Source organism: Ammospiza caudacuta, chromosome 3, assembly GCF_027887145.1.
Source record: "Ammospiza caudacuta isolate bAmmCau1 chromosome 3, bAmmCau1.pri, whole genome shotgun sequence".
In the NCBI taxonomy this organism is placed as follows: Eukaryota; Metazoa; Chordata; class Aves; order Passeriformes; family Passerellidae; genus Ammospiza; species Ammospiza caudacuta.
The window spans coordinates 64779534-64795678 of NC_080595.1; the positions used below are offsets into that span (position 1 = coordinate 64779534).

Genomic DNA, 16145 nt, shown 5'->3' on the forward strand with positions numbered 1-16145 from the left:
GAGAGTTTCCTGTACTGTTGGTTAGGATGCACTTGTCTCTAAATCCAGCAGGGACTGAGATCTGAGCCAAGGACCTGAGTACTCTGTGGAAGCATGTAGAGAAGGAAGCTCTGGGCTTTGTGCTACTGACATGCCTTCTTGCTCTGACCAGACATAACTAGCTCAAGATCATGGAACGAGCTCCCTTAAGAAAATTAGGCAGTATCTTGGATGGAAATCCATGTTATGATTTCTAGTGTGGCAGGAGTCCTGAGTTTTAGACAGTGAGGTAACTGCATATGTTTGAGGACTTGGGGACAAATCAGTGTTGGGAATTCGGGTTGGATTGCCTGTTAAGATTCTGTAAGTTTCGAGCAGATTCTGTGATCTGCTGTGGATGTTTTACTGTGTGCTTTTCACAGCAATGAATATAGCATGAAGCAACCAAGAGAAATGCTGAGGAAAGGGATGTGTTTTGAGTTGGCATCTCAGAGAAGATACGGAACTTACCTCCCCCCTGTTGATCCTGCATCTTTGCCTTAGTATCTGGAGCGCTAATAGACGAAGATTTAAAATCTCTCTTCCCCAAAAATAAAGTTCAAAATTTTCTTTCAGGTTAGAGAAGACACAGGAATGAGAACATGGGGAATAGAGTAGTGTTTTAGTTTGTGCCTTTCTCCCCCTGGCTCCTTTTTATCCAGTAGCCCAGTGGTTACTTCTCTGTAGCTGGATTCTCTCCCATGCCCTAAAGAACTTCAAAACTATTACCTCAGAAGAGCAAATGCTTTAATATAATCAGGCAGCTCTTGACTGTTAAGTAGTGAAGCTGTTCTGCTTTTCATGAAGTTTCTCAAGACTCATGAGGGATTCCAGACAGCAGCATCACTGAACCTTCAAGGCACACTCCAGTCCATACTTTTTGAAGCAATAGCACATAATGTTGTTGTGAGTCAAAAAAAAAGTTTTAAAGGGCAACTGATTATGTCTTTGCTTTTAGCGAGAACAAATGTGCCATTACTAATACTGTTATTGTTTTTAAAATTGATGTGAAAATTACTTAGAACCTGAGTAAGACCCTTGAATCTTTTTTTCTCTGGCATATTAGGCTCCTAAGTGTATTCTGTGTACCGGGTTGTAGAAATTCGAGAGGGAAGAAATTGTAGGACAAAGGCAGAATCTGGTTTCTTTCACATTTTGAACCAGATCTGTGCTGGCAGTTAGTGAATGGTAAGTACACCTCTGGGGGATCTCTTTCCATTTTGATTTATAGACAATGAGCTTAATTCTCATTTCAGCAAATGTATTTCCCCAGCCACCCTCTCTGATTTGTATCAAAGGCCAATGTTTGCTTCTAAGAAAACAGGACAAATAACTAACTATTACACACCAAGACACATTCAGAACTGTTCCAGAGAGGGTTATGGAAACCCATATTGCTGGTGTCATAAATATACCAAGCATAGGTACAGGACATTCTGAAGAACATTACAGGCTGTGATCAAGGATTTTGTGGGTAGTCTTATACCATATTCTCTTACTATAAAAGTAGAGCCCTTCATACAAAAACCAGCCCAGCTAAATTAACATGAGTGCTAGGATGAAAGTTCCAGACTGAGATGAAATGGAATCCCATTTTACCCATTTGAAACCTAAATGCGTTATTTCACAGAATACTTTCTTATCATCTTAAAGTGGCAAATATCTTTAACCAGCAGTTTTTAAATGTTTGTATTTTCTTTACAACTGTTAAAGATGTCAAGCTTCATCTCAGGGGTGTTTTTCCCTTTTGAAGTGGTTTAAAAACAAGCACTAAATGCACAAAATAAATTAGAAACATCAAAATTGATAGTCCCAGTCCCCTAATTAAATAGCATGCCAGCTTTTGTATTTCCTAGGGGCCAGTTTGCCAGCTTCCTCCTCAGCAAACTAAGTTTCCTATTACATTGTGAAATGTCTGTCTTGTTTTTCTTCTGTGTACTGGGCCAACCCAAGGGTTTAATGGGAGTGTGGATTCTGTACCAAGCCTGTAAAGGTTGGATACTGGAGATCACTTTTTGCAATACACATACTTCTATCTTATTTGCTGCTGATAAAAATATATTTACCCGATGGTCAGTCTAGATAAGCAAGGTGTTCTTGCAGAATGCTTGGGTCTCTATCTGATTTATATTTTTTTTAGCCATGAAATAGGATTCCTGTATCTGTGGTTATCTGTTCTGGAAATGATGAAATGCTGTAGATTTTATAGTATTTAAATTTCCTTTCTCATTTTCCCTTCTGCTCCACTATGCATTTTTCTGGCTATGCTGCACAACTTGAAAATCATTTAGTGCATGGAATTACAGTCAACCACATAATGCAGTGTGGCTGTGGCTTTGCTAAAATGGACAGAGAACACATTTCCTACTGAAAGTAATGGTTTAACTATAAGATGGGAATTATCAGTTGCTACTTTTCCCTAGCTTGATCTGGGGAGTGCATTTGCTACTCTGATGTCTGGCTATTAAGGTCTTACCAGCCTTACTTTAACTAATTTTAGTGTTTCACAGCTGCAGTCAGCCAACAGGAGCCAAAAGCAGTATCATGGGTGTGAGGCTGAACTCTTTACTTGGGTCAAAAACCCCAAGGATAATCACTGATAGAATAATTTGTAGACTGGGCTGTAAATCCTAAAGCATATAGTGAGTCCTGTTCCTCTATTTTCTTTCTTGCTTTTTTCAACCCATACTCTCACATGAAGCATGTGCACATAGCTGAAGTGTTCTTCCTGAAGGCTTTTGTAGTACAAAGTCATCCTTTGGTTAGAGCCACTGCATACTAACTCCAATCAGAGAAATAAGACAGCTAGCAACTAACAGCGATAAAAGCATTCCATCCAGTTTCTTTCTTGAAGTCCATGTAATTGGCATATTTCCTTATGGGACTGGAAGATTATAGTGACAATCTGTGATCAAGAGCATTATTCCTAACTGAGAATGGAGGAAATCTTCCTTATTCCATCCTAGTCTCACCTGCCATTTTGTGACCCACTGATCTCACCTGTAGGCAGCAGAGGAGGGGCACAACTTTGTCCAAGATCAGACACATCATCCATCATTACACTAAGAAGAACGTTACAGATGTTTAAGTCTACCATTTTTAAAAGTCAGCCTTTTAATTCCCTTCAAACAGTTGTTTCCTTAAAGCAACTTCTGTCTTAAGATCAGTACTACCTATGTATCAGCTACTGTTCTTTTCTATTCTGAGATACAGATACTAATAATTGGAGTTTAATTAGCTTTATTTTAAAATAAAGTCCAGAATCAACTAATGCTGTTTCTCAGTCTGAAAAAATGTTAAAAAACTGTTAAAGAACAGAGAGATAAAAGACAAGCTGTGTTTCTCAAGATCTGGCTTCTAACATTCAGAAGTCTGTTGAAATGCTACACTGCTAATACAAGCACAAAACTACAATTCCTGTGCTGCTGCCATGCTGTTTTTGTATGAACAGAAGAACAGCTGTAATATCCATGTCCTTTGTTATAGGGTCAACTTTGATAACTTACCCTCTTTTATCAACATTTCTGCTGTTAAAATAAGGCTTGTGTGTGGTAATTCTGCCTGCCATCAACAGTGAAGTGAGTTAATCAGCTCTTCAGATGTCTGTGTGAGTATTAAGCTTGCAACTCAAGATTGTTCAGTAAAAGATGAGACGCCTACAGCCGATGTGTTTGAGAGACAGCCAGTCAGGGATGCCACTCAGAACTAGTCCTCCCTTGTGGTAAACATGGGAAGCTGCTTTATGATCATTTTCTTTGAAATTCCTTCAGTCAAGTTCAATTAAACTGGAAACGTATCTGAGATTGTTACTGATAAAATGTAGTTTTATTAAATTATAAATTCTGTAACAAAAACAAGACAGATCAAGAAAGATCTCAATAAACAAAACTACAAGGACTAGATGGCAAAGCCAGTGAAAAAGCCATGGAGAGTGTAAAGGTAAGGATTTCCAACACAAGTTAACAGCATTTTTACATTTCCATTGAAAGAAGGTAAATGATTGCTCTTGTCTAGTAAAAACACATTTTAACTCCAAACTCACATCTATTTTCTCACGTTAAATTAAGCATCCTGCTCACACCCAACACCTTGCCTGATTCCACACAGCTTTAGTGTTCTTTTCATACATCAATCCATGCAGAAAGTAGTAAGACACTTAATGCAACAGTCAGATAATGAAGACAATTCAAGTTGTACAGTAGATATACATTGGCCAAAAAGGGATAGAGTATCTTCAAGGGGAAAATGCTACAAAATAAACACAAGACATTTTCAAGAAAACTGGGCATTGCTAAACAGCTTTCAAACCATTAACAGGACAACCCAGTTTCCTAAAGTTAAGAGTCTTCCAGCTGAGACATGTTAAGAGACTTAAGTTAAAACAGGCCAAATCTGTTTTCTCCCCTTCACCCCACCCTCCCACCAAACACGCTGCTAGGTTTGAGTGCAATGCCAATGTGGACAGAAAATTTACAGAAAATTACAACTGAGTATTTTTTTTCGCATGGCTCTAGATTTAAACTTCAGTGACTGTGCACTGTCCATCTGGCCTTCTAGATCTTACACTTGTGTTTGCCACCCTACCCCCTGCCCCTGGTCTATCTGCTCCTGCCTGGCTCGCAGCAGCACTCAAGTGTCTCTGCTGACCAGAGGACAGGTGTTGCTGAAGATGGGCAGACACATCCTCGCTGTCGCTGCTGGCATCCGATTCGGTCTCCTCCACAGAGGTGTCAGGGGCTGGCACCCTACCAGAAGATGATGATTCGTGGTCTTCTTCTCCCTCTCCCCTGTGACTCCTTTCAGCCAGACTGTCTCCATTTATTTGCAACTGGGCAAAAGAGTTCTCTAGAGAATTGCTTGCATCAGGTGACGGCGTCGAAGGGCTCACGAGCTGGCCATCCAGTGCAGGTAGGGGCCTCACAGAAATGGCTGCTAGAGGCTGCACAGCTGCAGCCCCTGGAGTCAGCGTGCTGTCCGCACCGTCAGCAGAGCTCTCTCGTGCCAGGTTGACAGTGTTGGTGTCACAGTCCAGCCTCAGCCCAGCCACTCCCTTCTTTGGTATATCTATTATGTCCCGTTTTATTTTTCTGCGGCGTCCATGCTCATTTCTCCTATACTGAACCATATTCTCAAGGTCGGCCACGTATAAAAAACCAGCAATTAGCATTTCAGTGCTCTTTTTACCCTTGGAAAAGGCATCTTCCAGCTCTCTGCTGGTACGTTCATCGTACTGCCACCAGCCATTTCTACCTTCATAGTACCAAGCATATTCTCCATTGCCTCTGCTTGCTGCTTTGAGTTCTTCAGGTGACAATAAGGTTGGCTTGTCAAGGAAATCCTCAGGAATCTCCTGCCGGCAGAGTGCACATCGTTTCCCAAGCCAAGAAGCGCCCTTAACACACAGATAGCAGAAAACATGTTTACAGGGCAGACTTACTGGATGGACACACGTTTGCAGACAGATAGCACATTCAGGGACTTGCAGGGAAGGTGCTGCATTGGTACATGACTCATTTGTCTTCCTGTTTGTGGGAAGCATGTTGATCGAATGATCTATTTCGCCACAGCCAGCCATCCTGTAGAGGATCAAAGAAATTTAAATCAGTTTATTATGTCAACTTAAACTAGCACCTCGCATCACATTTCACCTCAACAATCCACACAACAAGATGTTTACTTCAAATTAAACAAGTTACTGTTTCCTGAGATGATGGACTACACTGAGATTTCTTTTGCTGATCACCAATCTTTTATCTGTTTAATTTGCAGCATGTTAACATACCAAGTCAGAAAACAAACTCTGGAATTCCCTCTGTTCACTCCCTGAAGTAGAGTTGAATGGACCTTCAGCCAACCAGGTACTCTGGTACCTCCTTAAAGAAATTTTGGTTCTTTCCTCAAGAGGTGACATAGCTGCAAATTGAACTTAAACAATCTCTCTTCAGACTATAGGTGATCATCTGTTTGATTAAGGGACTCCCTGAACAGTATCTCAGACTAGGTTTACACAATAGAAAATAAGCCTGACAGCAGCACCCAGCTGAAGAGTTCTCCCACTCTGTTTCTCAGTTCCCTTCCACCATGGTACACTACCCTCAAACTGAATTCAGAGCAACCACAGGGATGCAAAAAGAACCAGATCTGAAAACTGAGGTGGCCTTTTCAGAAGATACCCTGGACTCCTTTTCCTTAAACATCAAGTGAACTCCCTGAGATAGGAGTACCTCTCGAAAGGAATCACTGCAGACCAGCAGAAGCAGCAGTGTATTGTAGAAGACACACAACTCTGATCTGACTGGCTTGTGAAGTAATTGCCTTTACTTTTTCTAGCCATATCTTATTTCTGTTATTAAAGATGATTTTGTAACTGTAAGAGAATGGGGAATGCAAAACTGCATCACTTTGGCATTGTGTAGGATTTAAGCAGTTGAAAAATTCTAGCCTAAATATGCAAATGCCTTCTCAACTACATTTTTGCCATGGCAATCTTTCACGGTCTGTTTCATGGTAATTTTTCTTTTATTTATTAACAATCAAAACCAAATACCAGATACCAAATGAGGGAGGAGAATAGGGTTTGGGGAATGGGGCCTAAAAAGGTGCCTTTTTTAATTTAAAATCCCCAAGAAACTTCAAGACTGATATTCAACAAAACAGCCTTTCAGTGGAAGTAGTCTTTGTTGTACGGGCAGCTAGGAATAGTTCATGCAAAGCTACCACAAGCATGTGGGCAAAAAGGGACCTTTAGAGTCACCTAGTCCAGTCTCCTGCTCCACATGGCACCAACAGCAATGCTACATGAGACCAGCTATGGCTTTGTCTAGCTGGGGTTTTTGAAATCTGCAAGGATGGAAATACCACAGGCTCCCTGGACAGCCTGTTCTAATGTTATACACATTTCTAACAAAATGTGTAACCTCAAGAGAAAATGCCTAGTATTACTGTAAAAGCTTCCACTGATATATGCTGGGATTAAACAAAAACCTATGCCTCAGTATCTATATTTATCTTTACAAAAATGTATTGTGTGCTATTTACTTAAAACATTTTTCTGTATGCTGTCTGTTTCCTTCTATCACTAAAATTTCCTCTTCAAAGACCAGTGCCTCTTTAATCCTTTTTTTATCAAATAATTGTTTTAAAAGCTCTACAGCTCAAATACTTTTTCCTGAAGCAGCACAAAATTGTATCCATCTACATTTCAGTTTCATATCTGAATTTCTTTTTCTGAGATTAATGACCAATCTGCATAACAGTTCTTAAATCAGCATGCCAGATACACACACAGCATTACCTTCCAGCTGGCAACTGTGATTTTACTGCACAGCACACATCTGTGAGATCTACTCTAACAATGTTGTGAACAAGTTGCTTTTTGGAAGCTGCACACTTCTGAGGATGTATTTTACAACAGATTTTTATAGCAAATGTTGGGGTTTACACGAAGAAACTTATTAGAAAAAGGGAGAACAAAGTCTGTTGAGATTTCAGACTACCACAAACACAACCCAACCATCATTTCACAACAGAAGAGCTGAAAGAGAAATCCATTTATTGATTGATTTTTGCTAACCATGGCTGAGGGAAAGGATCTTAATTGTCAAGTGCCCCCACAATGAGATAGTACAATGCAAAAAAAGCACAGCAGCAGACCTTTTGACTTCCATGCTACAGTTTTACAAAAGGATGCTTCTCCCTGAATACACTTTATAAAATTATCTTTTCAGAGTGAAAGAAAAGATTAAAACAACCTGTAGGTAAGTAACTTCTACACAAGTCACCTACATAATTAAGATTTTGGAGGTGAATAAAATTCAATAAAGGGATCAAAAGGCAATGCATTATGACAAACCAAATTGTGATATCATGAGCTAAACTAAAGAGTTTACCCTGAGGTAAACTAAAAGAAGGATTAAAAGTTCTCACCTGTTTACTGAAAGCAAAAAATGCTAACATTTGAACTGTGCTCAATAGGTCACCCATTAATTTGAGGGATCTTTGGGGTCCCTTAGATCAAGATAATAATGCAGGATATGAAAATGAGTAAATGCTTTTTCTTGAAATTCTTATTTGATTTTTAATGACTCTAAGGAAAATGTTATGTATAAAATGAATACAGCGGGAGGAGCAAACCCTTATCTCTAAAAGTGCTCTGCAGGAACATAAAACTCTGATACGATAAGCACAACTGCAGTTGCATGTGCTCAGAATGCAGGACAATTATACACTTGAAGATTTATATCAACTACACGGATTCTGTCTCACTTTTTGTTTTTAAAGCATGATGCTATTTTTTTTAATTTACCTTCTTAATACCAAATCTAGGTCATGGGGTTTGTTTACAAGCTGGTAAGGGACATACATGTAGGATTTTACTGAAGAGGTAATCCTTCAGAACCGAGGACAAACATCTTGGACTGCTATTCTGCTATGTTATGGCTGTGGAAGCACTTCCACTGCAACTTCACTAAGAACTAAACAAAACTGACCACACAGTGTTTTTCCTGAAATTAAAAGTAATATTTTGTAACAAGGTTCAATCAAAACAGGCTTTATATCAGAACTGTTATCAAATAAGAAAGCTCTATTTTTGGGGGGACTGGGTTCCCTTTAAAACCCTCCTGGCATCGTAGAAAATCATATTCTTGATTACTGACTACTTGACTAAGAATTAACTAAACACAAGGAATAATTCTAAAAATAATTTTATTTTAAGTATTTAGATCCTCAATTCAGGTATAAATAAGGGACCAAAAAGAACCTGAACTCTGCATTTTAACAAGTACAGCCTAAAACTGACGGAAACAGTATGGAATTAGGCCAAAATCTTACAAGATCCCACATCTTGTGGTTTTTATTGGCAATATTAAATAATACAGGTAATTTCTAAGCTATGGGTCCTTCATCAATACATGAAGTATGGAAGAGGTGATGTGTAACAATTACATGAAAAGACCCCAGGCCTTCTTAGACTCTAATGGAAGAAAATGTAAATTCCCACAAAACCACTTCAAATTCCAGGTCAAATTATAACTCCAAGTAAGCAGTCCATCAAGGAGCTGACATGTTTAAGTTCATTAACAAAACAACAGCTTACTTTTTCTTAGTAATTTCTACTGAAGCATGAAGACTGAAATGTCCTCTCTTCAGACGTCTCCAGCTAGGATGGCAGGTGCTCCTTCCCAAGGCTGGCTCATTCCTGACTTGTCCTGCTCAGTGGTACACTACAGCGTTTCAGCTTCCCTGCAAACTAACAGAAAGCAAATAACAGCACCATTACAATGCTGTCCAGAGGTACGAGCAAGCAAAGTACAATGCCACGGTTCTGTTACAAAAAGGAAATTACAATGCTTTTATTTACTTGATGTATGTTATTTTCAATAAAATTATCACTGGACTTCTGTTTAAGTTTTTGTAGCCATCAATTTTGATCTACAGTTTTTATTTTGATGTCTGTCTCAAAAAAATCATCTTTTTTTTAAGCATTATAAAAGGAAATTATTTTTTACTATAGTAAGTTAATTGCTCATTTCCAAACAGTGACCTCACAAAAGGAGTAAAAGATCAAAGTTTGGAGCACATTACATTTATGCAAATTTAACCTCTAATAAATGATCCCTTCTATTTAGGAAATTTAGAAAGTCACAATGGCGTCCTAAAGCTTTTTATAAAACTGTCTGTTTGATACCATCCCAAAGGACCATCTAGCTCTGTGTGTTATCCTGACACAGACTAGTATCAGATGCTTAAGGAAAAGCAGTGTGCACGAACAGCTGATTTCCCTGAATTCTCCCCCATATTTCAATCAGAAATTTGCCTCTTCATATTTCAAGGCGCAGAGCTTTGAATCCTCATCCTCTTTTACAGAGATCATTGCATCATTAATGAATGAACCTCAGAGCATTCAGCACTTTCTTCTTTATAAACCTACAATTGTATGTCCTCATACCAGCTTATAAACAAACTCTATGACCTATATTTGATACCTGTCGAGGTAAATAAACAACAAAAATTAATTAGGACCTTCCTCTACTTATTTCTTTAAAATGTCCTGATGGGCTCCAAGGTTCAACAATGCAAAGAGTTTCTAAAAAAGAGGACAAGGATGCAACTCAGCCTCCACACCTCACAGGTAATATACCCCTCTTCAGGCTAGCAGATGATGTCAGTCATATATTTGGTGAATGCCACCAACCACTTCACACAAACCTAATAATCACTAAGTGCCTAACAAATACCTTAAAAGTTCCTACAGCAGGAATCTGCAAACTGCAGAAGGGGAAGAGAGACCATCACTGCAATCAGAAGGGGAAGAAAGACCATCACTCTTGCATTCTCACAACCTAATCATGAAAGTCTTGACCTAAGAGAACCACCTTCAGCAAATCTTCTGTAAAATGACAGATGAGCTATGGAATCACCTCTTCCTTTTGGTCTGTAGCTTTGTGGATGATTGTCAAACATCTTGAACTACAGTTTCCAGTTGCTGCAGAACATTATATAAAGAAATGATTTGAAGTAGACCTGAGAATGTCACAATTTGTTCAAGGAAAGAATCATTTCAGCATAAATACAGTGCAGAGCAGACATGTAAGAGTCAAGTAAAGTCAGGAAGTGAGAAGTCCCTGAAAGAAGATGGAGCACAACAGTGCTCTGTGCTATAGCCCTTTATCAAATGATCGAATATCTATCATTAATATCAGAGTGTTCAGATGACTTCAGTGCATGAAGCATTACTCAAATATGTTATTTTCTTTATAGCTGAGCTCCATGTAACATTTTGTACAGCTATTTTTAGAATGAGCTCCAAAGGAAAAATGCAAAAATTAACAAGCCCATCCACACCTTTTCTCCCCTCATAGTTCTAGCAGATTTCCTTTCTTCACACATCAATCTGAAACCAAGAGCAGCAATCGTGTTAGAATTGTGGCTCTACTAATCCACTGAGACAAGATACTATATTTTCTATGATCAAAGAGACAGCTGCAACAAGCTTGATGCTCTGGGTGTGGTATTCAGTCCTTCATCTTGGAGCTGGCTTTCTGTTACTTCAATAGGTATCACCGGAAGCCTTTTTTCTGCTCCCTCTCATAATGCACTACTAGAGGTAGCACATCATAAAGCCAAATGCTATGTGGAGATGGCAGAAAAAGGCTGGGTCAGTTCTCAGATATTTGTTAGTAAAAAAAAATGCATACACACATTCAAGATATGTAATTATACCTAGAAGAATCTAAGGAAGGCATAATTACAAGATTGTGATAAGGCAACCTTCCAACTGCAGCAAAGGTCTTGAAAAGAACTAGTTCACACACTGACATCAAATAACCTCTATATTTCATGTCATTGCTACTTATTTAATAACCCAGTACTGAAAATTCTACTAAATGGACTGACAAACCCTTGTGGTTACACACACGCCCCTTTTTGGATGATGACTCCTCCTTTAAAGTCACCTGGGCAAGGGTTGTGTTCTATACTTAGCATTAATTTTCCCTTTTTCCTGTACCATGAGGAGTTATGCTATCTGCAGCAATCCCTTCCTAAACGCCTGCATCCTACCACATACTGATTTTGAAACTTTAAAAGATGCAACAGACAGAAGGACAGTGTCACTGGTCAGGACCATCCCCATCCAAACCGAGGCTCAGCCAGCATGGAACTGTTCTCTTTGTCCCCTTGAAAGTCTCTCAGGATGCTTACTGGGAAGAGTCACGTCCACTTCTTCCACGCTTTAAGAATTTGAAGTGGTGGACTTCCTACCAGACCTATGTCCCAAAATGACTTCAGGCTCTCCTTAAGAACAATATTAAGCTTTTACTAGGTCAAGATAGAATGAAACCATTTCTAGTCAGTTCAGCCAACTGTGCTCGTTAAATTATGAGACCCAGTAAATTATCAGCAACAGCACAATTTTTCCACCCTTATTCCTTTAGGAAAAAAAAAATCAACAATTACAAACCCTCACCCCAACTAACAACTAACCAACTCACTGAAACCAAAATCAGAAGCATACATATTTAGGAAGCCAGCTCCTATATATTGATGAAGAGTTACCCATAGTCTTAAGCTTTGTCTGCAAGTAAAATCTTAGCTTTCTAAAAACACACAAGTGCAACACTGGTGAATTCAACAAACATCAGCCTATTAATGAGTCTTACTTCAAATAACAGAAATCTAGGAATACTGCAACTCCATACACATTATTTTAAAATAGCTCTCACAAATTTATCAATTCCTCCCTTGAAAACTCAGCAGAGTAACAGCATTCTTTGACAAGAATAAATGCTCTTCTGTAATTAAACACTTGGATTTTTTTTCCATCAAGCTCCCCAATTTTTAACTCATTTGGTGGATAGGAGGGGAAAGTCATTCCCTGAATTTTGCCCTTCCCCACAAGTAACCATGAGCCAGACAGTGTGGGAAGAAAGAAGGCAGCTGTTTTATCTAATAAGAAAAATCACTCTCTTGTCTGATGGTCTGCTAGTGTCAATACACTACCAGCTCAAGGTACTGAGTCTCATCAGATGTGTTTAAAACTGTCCCTGGTACTGGATAGCACAACAGATAAATAACTTCACTGTTTCCCCTGCTTGCCTACTTTTTTCTACCTGTTTCTTAAACTCAGAATATTCTCAGAAATTGCTGGTTGTGATGAGGCTTCAGGTTGCCTGTCATTCCTTATCACTGGCTACTGCATATTAGTAAACCCCAACACTTATATCTACACTTGGAATTGAATCATAGAAGAATAGTCAAGTGCAGAACAGTCAGCCATTTCAGTATTAAAATGCTACATGTACTGAAAATGAGGTTGTTCCCTATGCTACAATTGGAACGCTGACCTTGGATTTTGAGCATATATCCTGTTTCAATCTATTTAAGTAAGAAAAATGTTAATTTCTCACTCAAAAGCAAAAGCGTGCAAAAATGCAGCAGAAACCGGTTCATCTTAAGTTACCAATGCTTCAGAAAATCAAATAAATACAGGGACATCTCTTCATGCATATATAAAGACTTGATTAACATGCACAGAAGAGAGGAAAAAAAAATCAATTTCAATATGAAGACTTTTCCAGGGGCTCACTACTCAATAGGCTATACAAATACTGCAGTTCCATCTCTTTAAATAAATGACAATTCAATTACATCTAAATTGATGCAATATATTTTGAAGGAAACAAGAACAAACTTTTTTTTCCACTCACCACAGATTTTGTATTATAGCAATTTAAACAACTGGCACTTCATCAGACTTGGAAAGAAACTACACTATTAAACACACAAGACTATAAAGCAAGTTCTTGCAAAAGGGTTCAATATTTAAGATTTATTCAAAATTACCAAATGAAGATTCAGATTTCAGCATGTCTTCAATACTATGTCACGCTGTAATTTTTGGTACCGCATTTCTAGAGATGTTTCAGAATCTATTTTTGAGTAGCCCACCGTCCAGAGGCAGCAGCTAACAAAGCAAGAAGGATCGGATTTTTAGTATTACAAACCTGACAGAGGCAAAACGTTTTAAAGCTCTGCTCCCTACACCTCCTTGTAATTGCTAATACATAACTGCATATTATACCCCAGTGACAAACCCTACAGCGTTTCTCAGGCATATCACTGAAAAGCTGTACTAAGATTAAAATCCCCCCCACAGTTTCAGCTTAACTATTTCACCATTCCGATCGTCTTATTTGTACAAAACCCTCGTATTCAGTTAATGTTTTCCAGTGGCGGCAACACGTTCCGCGCCGAAAGCGGGACCCGCTTTCACATTTCACGTCCCCTTTCAACATTCCGAAGGGATGCAAAGCAAACACTTGAGCCGAGGCGGTCAAGCACAAAGCAACAAAAGCACTTCCATCAGGAACCCTTAGCTACTTCTGTCCGGGTGCTGCGCGCCGCGCTGCCGGCGGCGGCAGTGACCGAGGCCGGCCGGGCACAGCGGGGACACCGAGGGGCCAAGCCACACACACCGGAGCGCTGCGCCGGCTCGGCCAGGGCATTCCGCCACGCGTGACGCCGCCACGGCTCATGCTCCTGACCTATTTTACTGCCCAGCACAACGAAACCCCCGACTCACAGAACCACAGAACCGATACGGTTGGAAGAGACCTCCGGCCATCGAGTCCAGCCTAAGCCCGGGCCCGGTCAGGCACTCTGCGCGCACCTCGCTCCGCACCGGCGTGGTTGCGCCGCCTCCTGCAGGCACACGGCTCCGCGGAAGGGGGCCTGGCCGGCAGGAGGGACCGGGAGGCTCTGCCGGCGGTCCCGGCTCTCCCTGCCAGCCTCTCGGAGCGGGGCCTTGGGAAGGGCTCCCGACGGGGCTCCGCAGCCCCGACACCCGGCACGTGACCCCGCGGGCGGGGCGGCGCCGGGCGACACCCCCCGCCCGCCCCGCCGCCAAAACAATACCGGGCAGGGCTCTGCCCGCCGGGCGGCCGCCCCTCGCTCCGCTCGGCTCAGCCCAGCTCAGCCGGCCTTTTGTTCAGGGCACTCACCCGCACGGGAAGGCCGCGGCGCCCTCTCCAGCTCGGCCGGCGGCGGAGGGGCGAGGGGAGGCAGCACCGCCTCGGCCCCGGGCGGCCGTGTAGGGGGCGCTGTCGGAGCGGCCTTTGGTGGCCGAGACCTCCGCCGCCGCCACCGCCTTCCCCCGACCGCTCCAGCTCGGGCGCGCCCGCGGCGGCGCGGGGACTCACCCGCCGGGCCGGCCCGCGCCGCTCGGCTCGGCTCCGCTCGGGCCCGCTGCGCTCCGCCCGCCGCCACCTGCCGCTCCCTCCGGCCCCGCCGCCGGGACCGCGGGACGCGCCGACGTCACGCGCGGGCCAGGGCGGCCGAACGCGCCACTGTGACGCCGCCGCGGCGGGGGCGGGGCCAGGGGCGGGGCCGGGCGCGTGAGGCCGCGCCCCGGCCCGCGGCGGTGTCATGGCGGCCCCGCGCGGCTCGGGCCGCACCCACGCTGAGGGGAAGTGGAAGGGCCCGGCCTGTACCCTGTGGGGGAAGGTGCCAGGCGGTCGGGAGGGCCCCGCCTCCATACATGGTGTCCCTCTCCCCGCCCAAGTCGTGCCGCCTTCTGGCGGGCAGACCGTGGCTGGACGCCAGGCGCCTTCTAAAGCCGCCCTGGCACTGCCCTCCGCAGCTGGGCAGGGGAGGGGCTGTACAACGAGAGGCTCGTGGGTCGAGATCAGGACAGGATGAGATCACTCACGAATTGCCGTCATGGGCAAAGGAATCTTGACGTGGGAAAATGAATTTAATACCAGTCAAATCGGAGCAGGATCATGAGACATAAAACCAAATCTAAAAACACTACCCTTGCCTTCCTTTTTTCCAAGCTGATTTTTGGCTTCCCACTCTTGGTTTTTTGGGGTGCAGTTCTTCAGGAACAGCCTGCTCCAGTGGGTGCCCCCTCAGGGTCACAAGTCCTGCCAGCAACCCTGCTCTGGTGTGGGCTCCTCTCTCCTCGGGGCCACAGATCCTTACAGGAGCCTGATCCAGCACGGGCTCCCCACAGAGTCACAGCCTCCTCTGGGCACCCACCTGCTCTGCCCTGGGGTCCTGCACGGGCTGGGGTGGATCTCTGCTCCCCCGTGGCCCTCCCTGGGCTGCAGGGACACAGCTCCTCACCACGGTCTGCACCACGGGCTGCAGGGGGATCTCTGTTCAGTGCCTGGAGCAGCTCCTCATCCTCCTTCATTGGTCTTGGGGTCTGCAGAGTTGTTGCTCTCACTCCCACTCCACTCGTCAAATGAAATTGTTGTGCAGATTTTTTTCCCCTTCTTAAATCTGTTATCCCACAGGCACTACCCCTGTCACTGACAGGCTGAACCTTGGGTCCATCTTGCAGCTGTCTGACACTGGCTCTGTCAGACACAGGGGAGCCTTCTGGAAGCTTCTCACTGTAGCCCCCTCCCCAAGCCCCTGCCAGTACCAAAACCTTGCCACACAAACCAAATACACCAGAAATGACGGGGAGCCTCAGTTGTGTGTATTCCCTGGAGCTTTCTGACCAGAAAAAGTAGGCAGGCACGCTTCCTTGGGATTCATTGTTCCTGGTGGCAGTGCTGGGGAAGACGAACTTGCACAGCTCTGCCATGCTTGACTAATGTGACGGCAAGTTGCAGTTG

The 16145-nt window shown here is 42.9% G+C and overlaps 1 protein-coding gene across 6 annotated transcripts; it reads right to left on the reverse strand.

Moving 5' to 3' along the window:
• Nucleotides 1–3816: 3816 nt before the first annotated feature.
• RNF146 (ring finger protein 146) lies at nt 3817–14791 on the reverse strand. Of its 6 annotated transcripts, none has more exons than XM_058801689.1 (3): nt 14718–14791; nt 9116–9268; nt 3817–5594 (listed from the first exon to the last, which is right to left on the reverse strand). In XM_058801689.1, the coding sequence occupies exon 3, from the start codon at nt 5591–5593 to the stop codon at nt 4535–4537; it is 1059 nt and encodes a 352-aa protein (XP_058657672.1). In that variant the 5' UTR covers nt 5594; nt 9116–9268; nt 14718–14791; the 3' UTR covers nt 3817–4534. The 6 variants fall into 6 exon arrangements, with proteins under 6 accessions (XP_058657672.1, XP_058657671.1, XP_058657675.1 ...); XM_058801688.1 differs by having other exon boundaries at nt 14520–14751; XM_058801692.1 differs by lacking the exon at nt 14718–14791 and adding an exon at nt 14189–14317.
• Nucleotides 14792–16145: the final 1354 nt, after the last annotated feature.

Excerpts from the sequence above, each read along its gene's own strand:
- RNF146 (XM_058801689.1), bottom strand. The coding sequence starts at position 5,593 with ATGGCTGGCTGTGGCGAAATAGATCATTCGATCAACATGCTTCCCACA.